Raw genomic sequence first — 23414 nt, 5'->3', positions numbered from 1 at the left:
CAAATGTATTTATATAGCCCTTCTTACATCAGCTGATATCTCAAAGTGCTGTACAGACACCCAGCCTAAAACCCCAAACAGCAAGCAATGCAGGTGTAGTAGCACGGTGGCTAGGAAAAACTCCCTAGAAAGGCCAAAACCTATGAAGAAACCTAGAGAGGAACCAGGCTATGAGGGGTGGCCAGTCCTATATCGACATAACCTGAAAGGCTGCTCAGGAAGGGAGAAGCCACTGCTCCAAAGCCACCATAAAAAAGCCAGACTACGGTTTGCAACTGCACATGTGGACAAAGATCGTATTTTTTTGAGAATTGTCCTCTGGTCTTATGAAACAAAAATAGAACTGTTTGGCCATAATGACCATTGTTATATTTGGAGGAAAACGGGGGAGGCTTGCAAGCCGAAGGACACCATCCCAACCGTGAAGCACGGGGGTGGCAGCATCATGTTGTGGGGGTGCTTTGCTGCAGGAGGGACTGSTGCACTTCACAAAATAGATGGCATCATGAGGCAGGAAAAGTATGTGGATTTATTGAAGCAACATCTCAAGACATCAGTCAGGAAGTTAAAGCTTGGCCGCAAATGGGTCTTCCAAATGGACAATGACCCCAAGCATACTTCCAAAGTTGTGGCAAAATGGCTTAAGGACAACRAAGTCAAGGTATTGGAGTGGCCATCACAAAGCCCTGACCTCAATCTTATAGAAAATTTGGGGGCAGAACTGAAAAAGTGTGTGCGAGCAAGGAGGCCTACAAACCTGACTCGGTTACATCAGCTCTGTCAGGAGGAATGGGCCAAAATTCACCCAACTTATTGTGGGAAGCTTGTGGAAGGCTACCCAAAACGTTTGACCCAAGTTAAACAATTTAAAGGCAACGCTACCAAATACTAATTGTGTGTATGTAAACTTCTAACCCACTGGGAATGTGATGAAAGAAATAAAATATGAAATAAATCATTCTCTCTACTATTATTCTGACATTTAACATTTCACACACATTTTAAAATAGAATCAGGCCTATTTGTATAATTAGTAGGCTGATGCATATATATCTTTCATAATATTTCCCTTAATGTTATTAGCCTACCTCCTCTTTCTCTTTCCATTGTTGCTTAATTCGTTCCTTGCTTTCAACAGTTAAATTAAATACGTTTTGTTGTTCTTATCTTCATAATTTTAATGACATTCTTGAATAATATTGGACTAGAAATAGATGCAGAAGGCTTTACCATCTCTTTTACAAAGATTGAATGGTTATGTGTCTGATGAAATAGGCCTAATTGCAATAGCTTACTGCCATCGCATGTTCACTCTTCTTTCAAACTACCTGCAAGTTCTATTGGCTGCATTATTTAACATTTAGCAAGCTAGAGCTTGTGTCCCTCCTCACATAGGCTATTGGTATAAGATATGGTATAAAAGTAATATCCAGAAGCTATTCTAGTCTAGCTTTTCCTGCATGGGACTCCAAGAGCGAAGGAGCATTTTTTAAGGAGATAGGCCAGAAGAGCACTGGTGCAGTGCGTATTATTCAAGAGACAGAGGCTGCAAGTTAGAAGCTTACTATACATAACCAATCCTTCATGAATTAGCTAAATATAAGGCTAATACTGCATTTAATGTATTACCTGAAAGAGGGTAGACTAGGACATCTAGGGCTATATCAATCTAGAACCGGATTATCTACACTGAACAAAATAAATCAAAGCAACATGCAATAATTTAAACTGTTTTACTGCGTTGCAGTTCATATAAGGAAATCAGTCAATTAGAAATACATTCAGTAGGCCAAAATCTATGGGTTTCACATGGCTGGGCAGGTGCGCACGAGGTGCGTCCCCAGTGCGCACGCTTAGCCCGGTGCGCTACATCGCAGCTCCTCGAATCGGCCGGGCTAGAGTGGGCATCGAGCCAGGAGGGATGATGCCGGCTCAGCGCATCTGGTCTCCAGTGCGTCTCCTAGGCCCGGGTTATACGGCACCAGCCCTACGCACGGTGTCCCCGGTTCGCCAGCACAGCCCAGTGCGGCCTGTTCCAACTCTCCGCACTTGCCGGGCTACAGGGGGTATCCAGCCAGGACAGGTTGTGCAGGCTCGATGCTCGAGACCTCGGGTGCGCCTCCACGGCCCAGTGCATCCGGTGCCTCGGCCAAGGACAAGGCCTCCTGCATGTCTCCCCAGCCTGGTGAGTTCTGTGCCTGTGCTAAGCCCTAACCCTCCTGCATGTCTCCCCAGCCTGGTGAGTCCTGTGCCTTCTCCCAGAGCCAGGCCTCCTGTGTGTCTCTCCACTCCAGTGATCCATGGCACGAAGCCTCCAGTGATGATCCATGGCACGAAGCCTCCAGTGATGATCCATGGCACGAAGCCTCCAGTGATGATCCATAGCAAGAAGCGTCCAGTGGGGATCCATGGCACGAAGCCTTCCAGTGATGATCCATGGCACGAAGCTTCCAGTGATGATCCACGGCACAAAGCCTCCAGTGGTGATCCATGGCACGAAGCCTCCAGTGATGATCCATGGCAAGAAGCCTCCAGTGGTGATCCATGGCACGAAGCCTCCAGTGATGATCCATGGCACGAAGCCTCCAGTGATGATCCATGGCAAAAAGCCTCCAGTGATGATCCATGGCACGAAGCCTCCAGTGAGGATCCATGGCACGAAGCCTCCAGTGAGGAGTTATGGCACGAGGCCTCCAGCGACGCCCGTCAGTACGGAGCCTCCAGTGACGCCCTCTAGTCCGGAGCCTCCAGCGTCGCCCTCTAGTCCGGAGCCTCCAGCGTCGCCCTCTAGTCCGGAGCCTCCAGCGGCGCCCTCTAATCCAGAGTCTCCAGCGTCGCCCTCTAGTCCGGAGCCTCCAGCGACGACCTCTAGTCCGGAGCCTCCAGCGACGGGTTTCAGTTCGGAGCTGCCAGAGTCTCCCTCCTGTCCGGAGCTGCCAGAGTCGCGCCTCCTGTCCGGAGCTGCCAGAGTCGCCCTCCTGTCCGGAGCTGCCAGAGTCGCCCTCCTGTCCGGAGCTGCCAGAGTCACCCTCCTGTCCGGAGCTGCCAGAGTCGCCCTCCTGTCCGGGGCCCGCTGTTAGGGTCCCCAGTCCGGGGTCTACGTCCCGCACCAGAGCCGCCACCGCGGTGAAATGCCCACCCAGACCTCCCCTATAGGTTCAGGTTTTGCGGCCGGAGTCCGCACCTTTGGGGGGGGGGGGGGGGGGGGGGGGTACTGTCACGCCCTGACCTTAGAGATCATTTTTATGTCTCTATTTTGGTTGGTCAGGGCGTGAGTTGGGATGGCATTCTATGTTTTGTTCTGTGTGTTGTATTTCTATGTGTTTGTTCTGGTATGGTTCCCAATCAGAGGCAGCTGTCAATCTTTGTCTCTGATTGAGAACCAAACTTAGGTAGCCTGTTCCCACCTGTGTTTGTGGGTAGTTGTTTTCTGTTTTGTGTATTACACCTTGCAGAACTGTTCGTTTGTCGTTTTKTTKTTTTTTTTGTTCAAGTATTCGTATGTATTAAAAGTATTATGAATACTTACCACGCTGCACCTTGGTCTTCTCCTTCTCCCGACAACAGCCGTTACACTGGGGAGCCAGGCCCAGCCAATCAAAATAAGTTTTTCCCCATAGAAAGGCTTTATTACAGACCTAAATACTCCTCCGTTTCATCAGCTGTCCGGGTGACTGGTCTCAGACGATCCCGCAGATGTAGAAGCTGGATATGGAGGTCCTGGCATGGCGTGGTTACACGTGGTCTGCAGTATGTCTAAGGCCAGTTAGACATACTGCCAAATTCTCTGAAACAATGTTGGAGGCGGCTTATGGTAGAGTTATTAACATTTAGTTCTCTGGCAACAGCTCTGGGGGACATTCCTGCAGTCAGCATATCAATTGCATGCTCCTTCAAAACTTGAGACATCTGTGACATTGTGTTGTGTGACAAAACTGAACATTTCAGAGTGGCATTTTATTGTCCCCAGCACAAGGTGCACCTGTGGACTGATCATGCTGTTGAATCAGCTTCTTATGCCACACCTGTCAGGTGGCTGGATTATTTTGGGAAACGAGATATCCTCACTAACGGGGATTTAAACAAATTTGTGTTTACCATTTGAGGGAAATAAGCTTTTTGTGCGTTCGTAACATTTCTGGAATCTTTTATTTCAGCTCATGAAACATGGTACCAACACTTTACATGTTGTGTTTATATTTTTGTTCAATATATATTTTTTCAGTTGATGGAAAGAGAGAAAGACTGCGAGAGAGTGCTCATGCGTGTACTGATTTAAAGCAAGGATATTGGAGTGATAGGCTGTTTTAAAACTCTGCAGCTGCAATAAAACATTTTAAAAATCTTTACAATAAAAAAAAAGGTAACCCCTGGAAGCCAGATGGAGATGGGTAAATTATATTATACTACCTTAGCATAGACTATGCTGCAACAAATGCAGGCTACCTGCCACAAGAACAAAAGTTACCATGATGAGATGCTAGATCTACATGCATTGTGAACCATGCTCCATACTGAGATGGGCTGTCTGTCCCCACCCTGAACATTGATGATTTCTCATGCAGAGGCCGTAGAGAAGCCAGATTTAGACATAGCATATCATTTAACAGGTCACATAAATAATGTATTATAATTTACCGGTTTCTCGCAGTTATGTATCCCAGAAAAGGGGAGTGGTTTTGGGCGGTAAATTCCGGTAAATCTGGTTCGTGCCATTCAACCCTAGTCTGGACCAGGCAACTACTGCGCCCTTTTGCAACTTTTGGGACATCACAATTGTTCTGCGGTTTGAGGTTACACATCCAATATCTGCAGCCCTTGAATTGAGACTATACTTATACTCTCATTGCCTTTGGCTATTGTTTATTTTCCTGTATACAAACGAATGGAGAGTTGCGATTTATGTCTGTGAAGAGACAGCGAATAGGCTACAGAATTCAGGACATGGGTAGGCTATTTAGGCTATTTGATATTGACAGAATACATGTGTTTATGTTTTTATGCCCATGAAGACCAAAATGATCAAACTTCTTTGAACTAATCTCCAGTTCCATCTGAGATGGATTCAATAGGCCTAATCAAAATAGCCTACCTATATCGAAACGTGGAAATCCAAAAGCATGAATGAAGAAAATACTTCCTCCTACATTTCCCATGTTGAAAGTAATGCCTAGGGAAATATATAGCCTAGGCAACACCACCAATAAGAGCAAGCACTCAAATCGTGTATTGTGTCATGACTGCAGAGCTTGTTCATTGAAACAAATTAGCACTTTCAAGTATACAGTTTGTAAGAAATACTATAAATATGGGGAGGCTGTGGGCAATTGTAACACCTTGCATTTCTCCAATCGGAAACGAGATGATGACACAGTACATGCCCATTTAGGTTATCTCCCTGCTTGAAAAGTCACAGACAAGTATCTCACCATTTGCACGTTTAATTGACAATGTTTTTTTTTTTTTTTGTGAAGGTCGTTTTTTCAACTGGCGGTATTGTTCTTATACTGCCTTGAGCATTAATGTCCAATAATTAAAAATAGCATAATTTTCATCCCTATATGTTGGCTATATAATTTAGTCGTCCTAAATATTAAGCAAAAACACATTTCTCAAAACACTTATAGGCCTGCTTGGGTGTCGAATAAGTTGAAATAAAGAGACTAACTCCCATCTGAATATACGTCCATATTAATGAATTATATACTCAGCAACCCGTGACCTTAGAGCCAAGATCAGGAGACACTTGGGGCATGGGGAGAGGTTGGTGAATTCTTTATCGGACTTCTGTCAAAGACAGCCGTCCATTTGTCTTGCATTCATCAGGCGAATTAATTAACAAGAAATGTAAACGTTTTAATTGAATGTCAAACAGAATACACTATGCAAATGAGAGCACAACAGTAGGCTATAGCCTGCTTTCAAATCAAGGTTACATAAATATATAAATAATATTTTCTATAGGCCTATGTCTAAATAATTAGCTTTTGTCATAGAACATGATTAATTTTGGCAGTTAATTTATTGATCCGGGCCCCTACTCCAATGTGCTTTACTTTAGGAAGCATTAATCAATGAATGAAAACACCAATGCTCTCCTTGTGTAGGCTACGCTTTGCTCTAGAAACGACGTTGCAGCTTAATTAAAAATCCAAGCATAGGACAATATCAATGATTTGGTCATGCTTATAGCAAACAACAACATGCMTACATAATAACCATTGAATAGGCGTATAACAGGAGTTCATTATTATTATTTATAATTATTATAGTAATTATGATTATTATTATGAATAATATGAATAATATCCCTTTAATCATGCAACACCCCATTCATAATACCCCATTCATAATATTTTGAATGGCTGTTAAATGTATTGATAGGTTTGAGTGCTTCAGTGAGCTTGAGAGGGCTTATTAGCTCCAAACCTGATTGATGCATAAATAACTGACTTATTCCCATGTTGTAAAGTTGAGTTTGATGATTGGAGTTGAGGTAAATAGGCCTACTGGTGTGCAAAAATAAGGGGTTGAGGTTCGAATCAGTTTTTGTGTGTATAGCCTACATGAGCTAGGCTATTCGTCCCTCATGAAATCCCTCAATCAGTCCGTTTGGAGGGCTGTGTTATTTTTCACATTCTTTTACAGTGAAATTGCGCTTTTGTAGACAAGAGTTCATTTTCAGACGATTATGTTGGTGTTTTTCTTCGTTATCAATCTACAGAGGTCTCGAGATGACAAATGGCCTTGTCAAAATCACGCCAGTCAAAACATTTTACCACCCCTCTGGAAGGAATTGTGTAAAATGCCCTACATTTAGATAGGCTATACAGACACTGTACAAACAGTAATAACTTTCTCAAGCTCATGTGAAACGGTGGGAAACACGCTCTGGATAACAAGTTAAAGGAACAATACCATGAGGCAGTCTACATTATCTTGAGGTGCACCTATTTATTGAATCAATCGGCAAATGTCATGAAAAAGGGAAAGGTGTATATGAATACATATGCCTAAGTAGCCCTTGCACACCTTGAACCCCAATGAAATTAAAACTTTCAAAACATGATTAACAAACGTTCGTATTCATCATTAGCATAATATGTTTGTTCCTTATTCATGTGGTTGAAAATAAATCAAAGGTGCATGACTGCATGCATCAGATCATAAGTTAAATACGTACCCTAATAGGCTATATATGCTAATACTGTTGGTAATGGGCGTTATCTATTTGAATTTCTAAGTTAACTAAAAACTGTCCCACTTTCAAATCTTTCAAGCCTAAAATCCAAGAATAGTTTTGGCAAAGAGATGCGGCAATACAATTTCGGGCCAGTGTGAACTTTTTCCTCCCCTGTGTTTTATGCTGTCGTAAAACCCACGTGCAGTTGCTCTGATCCTGCGAGTGCTCAGAGGAGAGGGGGCAAGAGCGGGAGGAGATAATATTGTACTTCAGACATAGAGCTTGAAACATACGCCGCGTATCCGAAGTCATACTATTATGGTGTAGGAGTCTGGGAAATACTATTGGAATCACATTCGAGGACCAATCCCCTTTTTCACGCAACAGAGTAAGTCTTGTTAGGTCGATGCTCCCACTTGCCATTTCGTTGAAAAGAACATTGCTCGTAAACTCTGAAAAGTAGCAGACTGTCTACCATTGCCTTAGCGCAAGGATGAGTAGCCTATGTGATGGGAGGTTCACAGACCTGAAAAGCTAATGAGGTTGACTTCCATTTACATTTTAGTGTTTGTACTGGTAAATTGCTTTTGGTCAGGTCAACTCGCTGTGTTAATTTATTTTACTTTCAAAATTGATTACACATGTTCATGCAATGTGTAAACTGTGCGTAAAGTGCGATTGTTAGATATTTTGCTTCTTTTACATATGTTGTATTGTGTAATAATTCACTTATTTCAAAGCAACATCATTTGAATGCTCAACTTGTCTCTTTCAAGTAGACTAAGTTAGGCCTACTGCTTACTGTCTCCTCTAGCTCCTGTTTGAGATGTTAAAACCCGGTGACCCTAGCGGATCTGCTTTCTTGAAAGTGGACCCGACGTACATGCAACACTGGCAGCAGCTCTTCCCTCAAAGCCAGTTGAAGAATGGAGGCATTACGCAGCTGCAGCCGCCGGACAGGGTAGCTGTTCCGGTGGAAAGTCTCCGTCAGCGGCCGAACCTGATCTCCTCCACATCATCATCGTCGGCTTTAACACCTTCCTCCACATCTTCATCGACTCCATCCGTTTCATCATTGGCAGGTTTATCTCAACTATCTGTGCCACAAATTGCACTTTTTGGACAAACTCTCTCTTCTGACATTGTCTCGTCAGACAACACCAACCTCCAAGCGAAAGAACTTTGTATATCCTCCAGCTTTAAGAATGACAAAGGGTCCAGATTTAAACTGACCTCCGATGAGTTAGACTACTACCTCTACGGACAGCAGAGAATGGAGATTATCCCATTGAACAATCACACCGGAGACCACAACAATCGTATGTATGAATGCCACACACATACTATTCCAGTGGAAATATTGTTTTCCCTTTATTTAAAGGGGGCATTATTTAACGAGGCTATACAGCTGTTAAAAGGTGACCGCATTTTAGGCCTATTAGAAAATGTGATTTGACTTTATGCTCACAATTGAACAAATACACTTCAATAATTTTAATCTCGCTCCTCCCCATCACTCATTATCAGACTTTATGGGCTAATATAAACTAAGCTAGGCCTAGCTAGGCTTTCTATTGCCTTTTAATCAAGGGTCCTCGAGCACACCAAACTTCTGTTTTGGCCCATTAAAGTCATGCTTCTCAGCACTTACCATCAGCAAGTGCCCCGCGCGTGTATGGGTCAATTAGGCGTATGCATGGTTCACTAACTCTGATCATCTATATTCACACCAATCTATGTATAGACTATACCACTGATGAACAAATATAGTATTTTTCATGTGTTTAAATGCAGCACAACTTGCAAGGGCGACAAATGTATTAGCTATAGCCCATTTACAACCGTTGATATAGGCTTTAACAATAGCCCACATGTCCTTATTTGCCTATAATTCCAATTTATAGACAGTTAAAGGGATTCCACAAATAATCATATTCTGATAAATATGATAAATAAGAAATAACACTGAGCTCGTCATTGATAGGCTAATATTAGGCCTTTAGGCTAAGTAAAAAAAAAAAATCWATGGAAGCTTTTATCAATTTGTTTTCTTATTAGTGCCCAATAAAACAATCATTTTCTCTTTTCATTTTCTTCAAATAAACATCATCACATTATTTATATTTATTAATCAATTGATTTTGACATCAGAAATTCCGTCTGCGTTCTTCATCAGTCTTTTATTTTATTTTTTTGCTTGAAGAATTTTTGCTTTTACATTATCGGGTGGAAATAGACGTTGAGGACAACCCTCTCTATATTAAAGCGAAGTTTGAAATGGTGGTGTTTATTTAAGGTGATAAAACGGCCCATCAGCAGTAATCTCCATCGATATGTGCCACAAGGAGATGAGGGATGGGGGGACAAGCCACAATTAATTGCTGTATAGTTTTGTAGAAGAGAGTGGACTGAGTGTGGATCAGAGATCGATCTTTTCCATCGGCCGCTATTCATCATCCGAACATGGTATATGGAAGTCTCCCGGGGACAGCGAGACTGCTTTATCTACATTCGGTATTCTCTCCCCCATATTTCAAACCAATGCTATGTCGGTCATTTATAAAATAGCTGAAGTGTGTATTACACAAGGAAACATACAATTCCATTTACTTCATAATTTGTGTAATTACACCGACAGCCAGATAGGTTTTAATGTGTAGGCCCTACTTGAGTTTAGGCTATGTGTAACCTGTTAATAGGCTAAACTGTTTTTCTAGCTCAGAAGCCCTAACAGGACTTTTGAGGGTACTTAACACTTGAAGACGATTATATTAATCAGTCAAAAAGGTGTTGGTTTGTCCTTAGGCCATTTCGACAAATATTTCGGCCGTGTTGAAATTAAACTTTTTTACTGCATGACCAACGAAGCATGTTGCTGGTGCTGTTCAGCTTTTGAATGACTGTAACATATAGGCAAGTAGCCTACATTTTGAAACTTTATTATTTAAATGAAATTCATTACGCATTGCATGGGGAACAGTCTGGGAGTAGCCTACGATTCCAGTTTACTCCATTCATGTTTGTAAAACAGCCCCAATTTATCGCCAAAATTAACATATCAACAACATGACAACATCGGTGGGATATGTATGGTCTTGACTTGAGTTGCACACCTCTTTCAGTTCCAAAATGAATCCCCCCAGTATCATGACTCATGCCGCTATGACAGCAAGGAGCAAGGCCACACCATAGTCGCACCCTATTCTTAAGTTGATTTAGATATAACTTTTTTATTCATTTAGTGACAGAAGGTGCAATGTTTTTCAATCCCTCTGTAAACCCAATTAGGCATATATTTAACATAATTATGTTTGGTTATGCATAAACATTATTGTGGCCTCTTAAATGAGCAATATAATCAAATTATAATTTTCAAACAATGCAGAAGATTTGCATGAAAATGTTTTCAAAACATGTCACAAAATACTTATGTTGAATGATTGCTTAAAAATGTGTGCACTTCCTCCCTTCCTCCTGACCAATGACTCTTCTACCCATATATATATATATATATATATATATATACAAGTACCAGAAAGTAAAAACATATATATATACATATATATCAAAATGCAAATAAGTTATACTTATTACACATATATTTTTTCCTGGTCAAAGTGTTAGTACATGTGATAGTAACCCATGTGTACCATGTGAGATGAGTTGCTGGTAAACCCCCTCTACCTGCTGTGCCCTGCAGGGTGTGACATGTGTGCAGATAACCGTAACGGAGAGTGCCCCATGCACGGGCCCCTGCACTCGCTGCGGCGCTTGGTGGGGACAAGCAGTGCAGCGCCGGCCGTGCCGCCCCCAGATGTCCCTGACTGGCTGCGGGACCTGCCCCGTGAGGTGTGCCTCTGCACCAGCACTGTGCCCGGCCTTGGCTACGGCATCTGTGCCGCCCAGCGTATCCCACAGGGCACCTGGATCGGCCCCTTTGCGGGAGTCCCCCTCCTCCTGGATAAGTTGCAGTCAGGAGGGGTGCGCAACACAAGGCACTTATGGGAGGTAAGTTCATGGTTCATGATGATGAAATTAAAATTGTGTAACATCACTCCAGGTACTGTAACAGTACACATGAGCAGGATTGGGTTGTGAAGTTTTGGACACATCCACTCGATTTTGTCTTTAAAGTGTGGCCCCATGATATGGGTACTAGAAATGACCCTGAAGTGTTTCAGTATAGGAATAATGTCATGATGTAAGTGCTGCATACACTGATTGAAAGTGATTCAATGTGTATACAGTTCAAGGGAAAATTCAATGTCCTGTATACTGTAAGTATGAATACCTGCATTAGCATTTGGCGGTATGCTAATGATTTGAATCGGTTTTGTGTGGCAAGTGAAATTGATAGATAACTCCCATGAGGTAGTGGTGATAAAGGTCACTGTTTCCTCAGCTGACCAATGATCATTCTCACCCGTTAACCACATCAACGGATATTTGAGGCTGAGAATTCAGAGCACGGGAGAAGGCCACGATACAGTGTACCTGCCAAAAGAGGTGCCTTTTAAACTAACTGACGCAAATTCGTTTTTTTCCCCCTAACATCCAACATACGAAAATTACAAAGAAATGAAGTGTGATGTTTTTGAATGGCATTTGGTTTGAATGGCGTTCTATCAGTTTGTCGCTTAAATCAATAGTTGATTTATCACTGCCAATTTTTACCGCATTAAAGGGTATATATATATATATATACACTACCGTTCAAAAGTTTGGGGTCACTTAGAAATGTCCTTGTTTTTGAAAGAAAAGCACATTTCTTGTCCATTAAAATAACATCAAAATTATTAGAAATATAGTGTAGCCATTGTTAATGTTGTAAATCACTATTGTAGCTGGAAACGGCTGATTGTCAATGGTATATCTACATAAGCGTACAGAGGCCCATTATCAGCATCCATCACTCCTGTGTTCCAATGGCACGTTGTGTTAGCTAATCCAAGTTTATAATTTTAAAAGGCTCATTGATCATTAGAAAACCCTTTTGCAATTATGTTAGTACAGCTGAAAACTGTTGTTCTGATTAAAGAAGCAATAAAACTGTCCTTCTTTGGACTAGTTGAGTATCTGGAGAATCAGCATTTGTGGGTTCGATTGCAGGCTCAAAATGGCCAGAAACAAAAACTTTCTTCTGAAACTCGTCAGTCTATTCTTGTTCTGAGAAATGAAGGCTATTCCATGCGAGAAATTGTCAAGAAACTGAAGATCTTGTACAACGCTGTGTACTACTCCCTTCACAGAACAGCGCAAACTGGCTCTAACCAGAATAGAAAGAGGAGTGGGAGGCCCCGGTGCACAACTGAGCAAGAGGACAAGTGCATTAGAGTGTCTAGTTTGAGAAACAGATGCCTCATAAGTTCTCAACTGGCAGCTTCATTAAATAGTACCCGCAAAACACCAGTCTCAACGTAAACAGTGAAGAGGCTACTCTGGGATGCTGGCCTTCTAGGCAGAGTTGCAAAGAAAAAGCGATATCTCAGACTGGCCAATAAAAATATAAGATTAAGGTGGGCAAAAGAACACAGACACTGGACAGAGGAACTCTGCCTAGAAGGCCAGCATCCCGGAGTCGCCTCTTCACTGTTGACATTGAGACTGGTGTTTTACGGGTACTATTTAATGAAGCTGCCAGTTGAGGATTTGTGAGGCGTCTGTTTCTCAAACTGGACACTCTAATGTACTTGTCCTCTTGCTCAGTTGTGCACTGTGGCCTCCCACTTCTCATTCTATTCTGGTTAGGGCCAGTTTGCGCTGTTCTGTGAAGGGAGTACACAGCGTTGTACGAGCTCTTTATAAACTTGGATTATTTAACACAACGTGCCATTGGAACTGGTTGATGGTTGCTGATAATGGGCCTCTGTACGCCTATGTAGATATTCCATTAAAAATCTGCCGTTTCCAGCTACAATAGTCATTTACAACATTAACAATGTCTTCACTGTATTTCTGATCAATTTGATGTTATTTTAATGGACAAAAAAATGTGCTTTTCTTTCAAAAACAAGGACATTTCTAAGTGACCGCAAACTTTTGAACGGTACTGTATATAGTGTATATCTGTGCAGAAATATGATCTCAAGAAACAGTCTTCGGAGTTCACATATGATGTGGGGGTGTATAATTAAAGAACATTGTGGTATTTGGCCGTCACGGCTCTTCACCCACAAACTGGCTGTTGTAAAGGCCCCTGAGGCAGGATAGAACACTATTACAGCTTATATATGTATTGTGTGACAGAGCTTTAAACACTGGCTCTGCCAGAGAGGACTGTAAAAATTCCAATAGATTAAACAGATCTGAGGTGGGTGGAGGGAGGGGAAACTCAGAAAGAGAATCCAATATTCCAATCCACCCTCGGCTGCAGGGCCTCTTTCTTCACGAAACGCAGTAAGTGTTAAACTCTCCAATCATTATTGATAAAAAGAAAAACAGGCACCGATATACTCTCCTCAATACCTGCTCTGTGTTGTCTACTCTACACTTTTCAAGTGTCCAGTTAAGCCACTTGATGCCAATGTCTAATAAGCATATTCTTCTCTGCAATAAAATGGGATAGCATGGATTTTAGAACTATTCTCTGGAAGTCTGCCGCAATTACTTTGGGGAAGATGGGATTCATCTTTTTTTCTAGACGCAGACTTAGCCTATTCATAAACCTAAAAGCATTGTCAATGGAGAATCTCCAATAAACATGTTTTTAGGTCTGGGAATAGAATAGCAGCCCTGTAAATTCTGGAGGGTGATGTCATCATGTGTTGGAATATGGCAGGATTAAGGTCACTTATGAACACTTATGTTGTATCATCTATAGGTTCTCAATATGTTCAGGGTACCCTACACAGCCCAGATTGAAATGCAGCATTTGGCTTGTTCAATTAATAGGGCCATACAGTTTTAACATAGGCTTAACTTTGCAGTCGGTTTTCTTTTATATTTTAATGGATGTCATGTAAAGAAAGATCTATATATGATTGAGAGGTACGCATAATAACAACAACAACAACAACAATGTTGTTGCCGCTGCTTATTTGTTTGGTTCTGTGGAAAATGTAGGCCTACCTTGGCCATAGATTTTGTGGTTGACACATAGTGATTGTGGTTGTTCACCATTCCTATTAGACACTCAGGAATTGAGTGACCTAATTTTACGGAACTGTAAGTTCCACACAGACTGCCGGCATTTGACTTTCCCACAGTGTTCCCACTGGACGTGTAGCATGGCCTTGTGTTAAGACTGTCCACTCTGACGCTGGAATGTCCCAGGGTTCAAGAAGGTCCCGTGTGCTTGCCATAGAACATAAAGAAATGGCATCTTATAACGGGATAAGAATGAAGTGATATAACTTATGCAACAACAACTACAGCATGGCCATAGACAAGCCATCTCCTCAAAAGGAGAAAAGAATGGGAAGAATGTTGTGTATTGAGACTAAAATGAATCACCGTAGACGTGATTTAATGTGGCAAACATATTATAACAAAAACGGTCACATGTTGGCAATGTAGAGGACACGAGATCAAGTACCAGTAAGGAATTGTGAGTGGGGAAGCTATACTGCTAAGTAACACAGTGGGGTTTGTTACAGTGGTGCCATGACCACAGTTGCGCTCACCTCAATGGCTGGGGTCACTGTGGTGTGAGTTTAGAGGGGTGAGTGTAACAGAGTTAACTTTGTGCCTTAAACTCACTCTACTGCTTGAAAGGTTGCCAATGGTGCTGCTAGACGAGTGCCTTCTCAGTGGTGCAACCGGTTACTACATTGTCAAGCAGGGTGTTCTTGTGTGTTGGCCAGGCAGAGGACACAAGATCAAGTACCAGTAAGGACTACTGAGCAAGGAAGCTGTACTGCTAAGTAGCACAGTGATGTGGCCCATGGCTGGGCCTTTTAGTTGCCTATCTCCATGAGACTCAGATTTAGTAGACTTATATGTCATCATTCCTTGAAACTGCACCAGTGGGTGTTCTTGGGGAATAATATGCTGCTTAGGCCACAGGCCAGGATAATTATTTGTATTTTGCATGAGCCAGTGTGGAGGTGACATGTTTAACGTTGGTTCACTGACTCAGAAAGCTACATAATTTGTCATTTAAGTTATTTTATGGTCCATTTCCCCTCTGATTCCTGGCCTCCGTTGTGTGAGAAAGCATATCTACACTCTTATAAAAAAGGGTTCCAAAAGGGTTCTTTGGCATTCCCCACAGGTAGAACCCTTTTGGGTTTCATGTAGAACCCTCTGTATATTATCTAAACATTGGCTGATTGAATGGATAATTATTATGCCCTGATTTATTTTATAGTTGTAAAATGTGAGTGCTGAAACAGTTTCAAGTGAGCATTTTTATGTTTTTAGTCTGTATGTCAAACAGCAGACACTTTTTCTTGGTTGAGTTTTTAAATGTCCAGTGTAGCTGTTTTTCTCTCAATATCAAATATTTTCTAGGTAACAATTAGGTACCTTACTGTGATTGTTGTCAATTAAAATTGTCAAAAAGAAACAAGAATAGCTTCGAAGCAAAGAGCAATTTCTCAAGCAAGAATTTAGCTAGTACTGTATAGGAGGGGTCTGAGTAGGGAGGGGGAAACTGAAAACTAGCTGTTATTGGCAGAGAGGTTTGGAACTCTCTTTCTTATTGGTCTATTAACTCATTTAATTTTGGTGATGTCACCAGGCAGGCCAAAACTCAATCCCACCAAAACAGCCTGACATTTCATGCAGTCTTTTCAAACAGTTCTGACACTAAATGGACATTATCATAATTTTCACAATTTCATAGTATTATTCCAAACTCATAGTGTGGAAATATATATAAAACACAGGAAATGTCACGTTTTTGACTGCACTGAGACTTTAATGATTTATTAAGATTAAGATTAAAATCCCTTTATTGGTCAATTGCACACAAGAGCCAACTGAAATGTATGGTTTCCTAATCCAACATTAAAAAACTGTTTCACCATAAAGTTGGTCAAATTCAAACATTTACATACTTATCTGTCACATCATACCATACTATAGCAGGTAGCTGACTTGATGTCAGTGTTTTGCTTCACTTTTACAGTGTATGTATCAGTGGAGACTGGTGGGAGGAGATATAGGAGGACGGGCTCATTGTAATGGCTGGAATGGAATTAATGGAACAGAGTTCTACCTGTATTTGATACTGTTCCATTGATTCAATTCCAGCCTTTACAATGAGCACATCCTTCTATAGCTCCTCCCACCAGCCTCCTCTGGTATGTATATGAGCTATACAGTGCCTTCGGAAAGTATTCAGACCCCTTGACTTTTTCCACATTTTATTACGTTACAGCCTTGATTCAATTGTTTTTTTTTTACCTCATCAATCTACACACAATACCCCATAATGACAAAGCAAATTTTTTTTTTTTAGAAATGTTTGCTAATTTATTACAAATAAAAAACGGAATTATTACATTTACATAAGTATTCAGACCCTTTACTCAGTACTTTGTTGAAGCACCATTGGCAGCGATTACAGCATTGAGTCTTAAAAAAAAAAAAAAAAACATCATACCAGTCATCCAACATATTCCCATTCAAAGCGACACAGAGAAGCATCCAGGGTCAATGCCCTGCTCAAGGGCACAAATCGACACACAATACCCCATAATGACAAAGTAAAAAGAGGTTAAACCTTTTTTTTTTGCACATTTCTTAAAAATTAAACCAGAAATACCATATTTACATAAGTATTCAGACCATTTGCTATGAGACTCGAAATTGAGCTCAGGTGCATTCTGTTTCCATTGATCAACCTTGAGATGTTTCTACAACTTGATTGGAGTCCACCTGTGGTAAATTCAATTGATTGGATTTGAAAAGGCACACACCTGTCTATATAAGGTCCCACAGTTGACAGTGCATGTCAGAGCAAAAACCAAGTCATGAGGTCGAAGAAATTGTCCGTAGAGCTCCGAGACAGGATTGTGTCGAGGCACAGATCTGGGGAAGGCTACCAAAACATTTCTGCAGCATTGAAGGTCCCCAAGAACACAGTGGCCTCCATCATTCTTAAATGGAAGAAGTTTGGAACCACCAAGACTCTTCCTTCGACCTGGCCACCCGTCCAAACTGAGCAATCTGGGGAGAAGGGCCTTGGTCAGGGAGGTGACCATGGTCACTCTGTCAGAGCTCGAGAGTTCCTCTGTGGAGATAAGAGAACCTTCCAGAAGGACAACCATCTTTGCTGCACTCCACCAGTCAGGCCTTTAAAGTAGAGTGGCCAGACAGAAGCCACTCCTCAGTAAAAGGCACATGACAGCTCTCTTGGAGTTTGCCTAAAGACTCTCAGACCATGAAAAACAAGATTCTCTGGTGTGATGAAACCATGATTGAAATCTTTGACCTGAATATCAAGTGTCAAGTCTGGGGGAAACCTGGCACAATCCTTACGGTGAAGCATGGTGGTGGCACAATCATGCTGTGGGGATGTTTTTCAGCGGCAGGGACTGGGAGACTAGTCAGGATCGAGGCAAAGATGAATGGAGCAAGCCTGCTCCTGAGCATTCAGGACCTCAGACTGGGGCGAAGATTCACCTTCCAACAGGACAACAACCCTAAGCACACAGCCAAGACTTTTTACTTAACACTTATTTTTTCTGAACTTCTTTAAGCATTGTTTGTAGGGTTTGTAAAGTAAGCATTTCACTGTAAGGCCTACACCTGTTGTATTCTGCGCATGTGACGAATAACATTTGATTTGATAACGCAGGAGTGGCTTCGGAACAAGTTTCTGAATGTTCTTGACTGGCACAGCCAGAGCCCGGCCTTAAACCCGATCGAACATCTCTGGAGAGACCTTAAAATAGCTGTGCAGCAACGCTCACCATACAACCTGACAGAGCTTGAGAGGATCTGCAGAGAAAAATGGGAGATACTCCCCAAATACAGGTGTGCCAAGCTTGTAGCGTCATACCCAAGAAGACTCCATGCTAAACAAGGGTGTCCGCTGCCACCATATCTATTCGTTATGGCCATTGAAATGCTAGCTGTTAAAATCAGATCCAATAACAACATTAGAGGCTTAGAAATCCAAGGGTTAAAAACAAAGGTGTCCATGTATGCCGATGACTCAAGTTTAATATTAAGTCCGCAAGCTAGATCCCTGCAATGTCTCATTGAAGATCTAGATCACTTTTCTGTACTCTCTTGACTAAAACCTAAGTGTACAATATTATGTATTGGGTCTTTAAAAAATACAACTTTTACATTACCCTGCAGCTTACCTATAAAATGAGCTGATGGTGAAGTAGACATATTCGGTATTCATATCACAAAATATTTAAATAAGCTCTCCACAATAAATTTCAATAGAAAACTTGTAAAAATAGACAAGATCCTGCAACCATGGAGAGGTAAATACCTGTCTATTTATGGAAAAATTGCCCTGATTAACTCCTTAGTCATATCTCAGTTTACTCACTTACTTATGGCGCTGCCTACTCCTGATGATTAGTTTTTCAAATCATATGAGCAAAAAATATTTTGCTTTATCTGGGACGCTAAACCGGGCAAAATAAAACGTACCTATCTATACAATGAATATGAATTGGATGGGTTGAGATGATTAAATATAAAAGCACTAAATCTCTCTCTAAAAGCTTCACTCATTCAAACGTTCAATTTGAACCCTAAATGGTTCTCAAGTAGATTACTAAGAAAAGCTCATCCATTGTTTAAAAATGTCCTTTTTGCCTTTGTGCAGATTGCTATGTTTCATTTTCGATTAATTGAAAATGATACTTTTTTCAAAATATCTCTCTTTTTCAAACAAGCATTGCAGAGCTGGTTACAATTTCAATTTCCTCCTCCTGAAAAGATAGAACAAATATTACAACAAATATTATGGCTGAACTGAAATGTGCTGGTTGATAAAATACCTGTATTTATGAGAAAGATGTTTGAAAAGGGTATTTTGTTCTTGAATTATACAATAAATTTGAATGGTAGCGTTATGTCCTTCATGGAGTAATCAGAATTGTACGGGAAGGTCTGCTCAATCCAAGAGTACAACCAATTGATTACATCATTACCCAAAAAATGGAGGAGGCAGGTGGCGGCGGGAAGAGGTAGGGAACTGGTCTGTCTGTCCAATATAAAGGATCAAAACTGGCGGAGGAATAAAAATAGCATAAATAGGAAAGTATACCAGTTTCATTTGAGGACCAGGATGTTGACAACTGTGCCATACAGATTGCAAAATGAGTGGGAAAGAGATTTTTGATGTACCGATTCCATGGTACAGGGTCTACCAGTTGATATATAAAACAACGCAAGATTCAAGATTTTGTGCTTTTCAGCTAAAATTATTATATAGAATTCTTGCCACCAACAAAATGTAGAATATTTGGGGCATAAAGTCATCAAAGCGCTGCAGATTTTGTTGTGGGGATACAGAATCAATAGACCATTTATTTTGGTATTGCCCTCAGGTAGCCTGTTTCTGGTCTCAGGTTCAGGAATGGCTGAAAATGCATAGCATTGATCTAAAATTGACCCTAGAAATAGTACTGTTAGGAGATCTGGAGAGACCGGGTCAGTCAATTACAAATATACTAATACTCTTAGTAAAAGTATTTATCTTCAACTCGCAATCTGTGGATTCTATTCGATTAGATAGATTGAAATTGTACGTTAAACATCACAGCATATTTGAAAGGTATGTGTTGCGTAGAAACCCGAAGTGGGTGGCCAGCAGAGATAGATGGGATGGGCTGAGGGAAGCTGAGGGTTGGGATGTGGAATTGGAATTGGAGAGAAGTGGGAGTGGAGTTGCTGTGTGGGAGATAGAATGATGGTCAAAGATAAAAGTTTAAAAAATAATTTTTTAAAAGTATATTTGAATGACACTGAGGGGCAGTGTTTTTACAACTAATGCCGACTTGCCTGAGGCTGATGCCGTGCAGGTGTTTGTACACATGCATATACACACACTCTCATTCAAATAAACACATACAAGAACACACACATACATGTAATAGTGCCAGACATGCACACAAACATATACAGTTGGCATTGCTGTTATGATTTTAGTTGTCCTTGATGTCCTTTGTGTTAAATGTATTATTTTGTTTTATATTTTTTTTGCATTGTTGTTTGCTGTTTTCTTCTGTCTTTTCCTTTTTTCTCTTCAGTTCATTCTCTTGGTTGTTGGTGCATTGGGGGGTTCTTGGGGGTGGGGAATGGAATTAATTGTATTTTTTATTTTTCTTYTTGGGGGGGACTGTAGGAGGGGTCTCGAATGGTTGAGGGACAGCTATTGGGGAACTGTGGGGAGATCTTGGAGGGTTCGGGTTCACGTTTTTTAGCCTGGTGGTAGATCGGTCAACTTGCCCTTGAGTAGGGCATTGACCCTGGATGCTTCTGTGTGTCGCTCTGAATGGGAATGTGTTGGATGACTGGTATGATGTAGTTGTTGAGCGGCTTCACTGCAAGTATATTGTATGTTTCGAATATTTTATGAAAAATATTTTTTTTGTCACTGGCCCCATAATATCAAAGTGGAATTATGTAAAGTTCCAGTCAAAAGTTTGGACACACTTACTCATTCAAGGGTTTTTATTTTCATTATTTTCTACAATGTAGAATAATAGTTAAGACATCAAAACTATGAAATAACACATATGTAACCACGTAGTAACCAAAAAAGTATTAAGCATATCAAAATAGATTTTAGATTTTAGATTCTTCAAAGTAGGCACCCTTTGCCTTGATGACAGCGTTGCAGACTCTTGGCATTCTCTTAACCAGCTTCACCTGGAATGCTTTTCCAACAGTCTTGAAGGAGTTCCCACATATGCTGAGCACTTGTTGGCTGCTTTTCCTTCACTCTGCGGTCCAACTCATCCCAAACCATCTCAATTGGATTGAGGTCAGGTGATTGTGGAGACCAGGTCATCTGATGCAGCACTCCATCCCTCTCCTTCTTGGTCAAAAAACAAATGATAGTCCCACTAAAAGCAAACCAGATGGGGTAGCGTTTCGCTGCAGAATGCTGTGGTACCCATGCTGGTTAAGTGTGCCTTGAATTCTAAATAAATCACTGACAGTGTCACCAGCAAAGCACCCCCACACCATCAAACCTCCTCCTCCATGCTTCAAGGTGGGAACCACACATGTGGAGATCATCCGTTCACCTACTCTGCGTCTCACAAAGACACGGCGGTTGGAATAAGAAATCTGGGATTTGGACCCGTCAGAACAAAGGACAGATTTCCACCCGTCTAATGTCCATTGCTCGTGTTTCTTGGGCCAAGCAAGTCTCTTCTTCTTATTGGTGTCCTTTAGTAATGGTTTCTTTGCAGCAATTCGACCATGAAGGCCTCCTCTGAACAGTTGATGCTGAGATGTGTCTGTTACTTGAACTCTGTGAAGCATTTATTTGGGCTGCAATTTCTGAGGCTGGTAACTCTGATGAACTTATCCTCTGCAGCAGAGGTAACTCTGTGTCTTCCTTTCCTGTGGCGGTCCTCATGGGAGCCAGTTTCATCATAGTGCTTAATGGTTTTTGCGACTGCACTTGAAGAAACTTTCAAAGTTCTTGATACTTTCCGGATTGACTGACCTTCATGTCTTTTGGACTGATGATGATGGACTGTCATTTGTCTTTGCTTTTTTGAGTGTCTTTGCTTATTTGAGCTGTTCTTGCCATAATATGGACTTGTTCTTTTACCAAATAGGGCTATTTTCTGTATACCACCCCTACCTTGTCACAACACAACTTATTGGCTCAAACGCATTAAGAAGGAAATAAATTCCACAAATTAACTTTTAACAAGGCACACCTGTTAATTTAAATGCATTCCAGGTGACCACCTCATGACACTGATTGAGAGAATGCCAAGAGAGCACAAAGCTGTCATCAATGCATAGGGTGGCTACTTTGAAGAATCTGAAATATAACATATATTTCAATTTTTTTTTACACTTTTTTGGTTACTACATGATTCCATATGTGTTATTTCACAGTTTTATGTCTTCACTATTATTCTACAATGTAGGAAATAATAAAAACATGGAAAAACCCTGGAAATAGTAGGTGTGTCCAAACGTTTGTCCGGTACTGTGTGTATATTTTATGAAAAATAATGAAAAAGTGAAATGTCTTGTCAGTAAGTATTCAGTCCCTCTGTTATGGCAAGCCTAAATAAATTCAGGAGTAAAAATGTGCTTAACAAGTCACATAATAAGTTCCATGGAGTCTGTGTGAAATAATAGGGTTTAACATGATTTTTGAATGACTACTTCATCTCTGTACCCCACACAAACAATTATCTGTAAGGTCCCTCAGTCGACTAGTGAATTTCAACCACAAAGAGCAGGGAGGCCTCGTGAAGAAGGGCACTTATTGGTGGCTGGGTAAGGCGTACATTACTGATCAATTAGAATGAATACAATCAGTAGTTTGGTATACTATAGGTAGTCAATGTATGGCATTGTTGCAATCTGTGTCTGTGTCCTCTGATCACATTCAGGGCAATGAGCTGGAATAACAAGTAGTGGAGATTAAGAGAACTGATAAATTACTGAACTTACATTGATTTGCTGTAAAAGTGGACCAACTGTCATTGATTGCGTCTCAGGACCAGTTTTCCACTTCTTTTGGAAAAGGCCTGTGCTAGGTAGATTATGGAAGGTTTTGAGGAAAGGTAAACAGATCCACTGCACTCACCTTCAGTAAACCTAACATTTTAAATTATAATCATACAGTATCACTGAGAAGACTGCTTTTACTTAGCAGCCAGTGTGAAAGCCCTGTAACAACCTTAGGTTCCAATAGTATTTGCCATCACCAAGAGCGAGCAAGATGCATGAAAAAATATCTAAAGCCTAATCACTAATAGCCCTATATGAAACATTAAAACTAATTATCATGTAATGTCCAATGCCGTTTATATTCCACTGCACTTTCAGTCTCAACCAGGGGTTTGGTAAGGCGTTGATATATTTTTTTGTGACATTTTAAAGCTGCCACAATATGTGTATTGATGCTCTCTTATACTGTAGCTACCTACCTCTGCGGAATCTATTTGTGGCATATGTTAGTGTGATAGTCACCCCGAAAAGTCCTTAACCCTAATTCAACAGGCATTTTCTCTGGGTGAGGGCATGATGACAGATTTCAGTTGTGTCTGCCTTTATACTTCTGCCATGAATTACATTGAGTGAGCTTAAAGAGATGATCCGGGAACTTTTGTAT

General features: G+C 41.1%; 1 protein-coding gene across 2 annotated transcripts in view; it reads left to right on the top strand.

The window, feature by feature from the left end:
• Window positions 1-7407: 7407 nt before the first annotated feature.
• Window positions 7408-23414, top strand: part of prdm6 (PR domain containing 6) — a 54524-nt gene continuing 38517 nt past the window's right edge. For both annotated transcript variants that reach the window (XM_024001112.1, XM_024001113.2), the window contains exons 1-3: window positions 7408-7571; window positions 7998-8502; window positions 10884-11191. In XM_024001112.1, coding sequence (XP_023856880.1) covers window positions 8010-8502; window positions 10884-11191 — 801 coding nt within the window. In that variant the 5' untranslated portion in view covers window positions 7408-7571; window positions 7998-8009. The remainder of the gene's footprint in view (window positions 7572-7997; window positions 8503-10883; window positions 11192-23414) is intronic.

The sequence above is a fragment of the Salvelinus sp. IW2-2015 genome, linkage group LG15 (genome assembly GCF_002910315.2).
Source record: "Salvelinus sp. IW2-2015 linkage group LG15, ASM291031v2, whole genome shotgun sequence".
In the NCBI taxonomy this organism is placed as follows: Eukaryota; Metazoa; Chordata; class Actinopteri; order Salmoniformes; family Salmonidae; genus Salvelinus; species Salvelinus sp. IW2-2015.
This window is presented reverse-complemented; position numbering and strand designations above follow the sequence as displayed.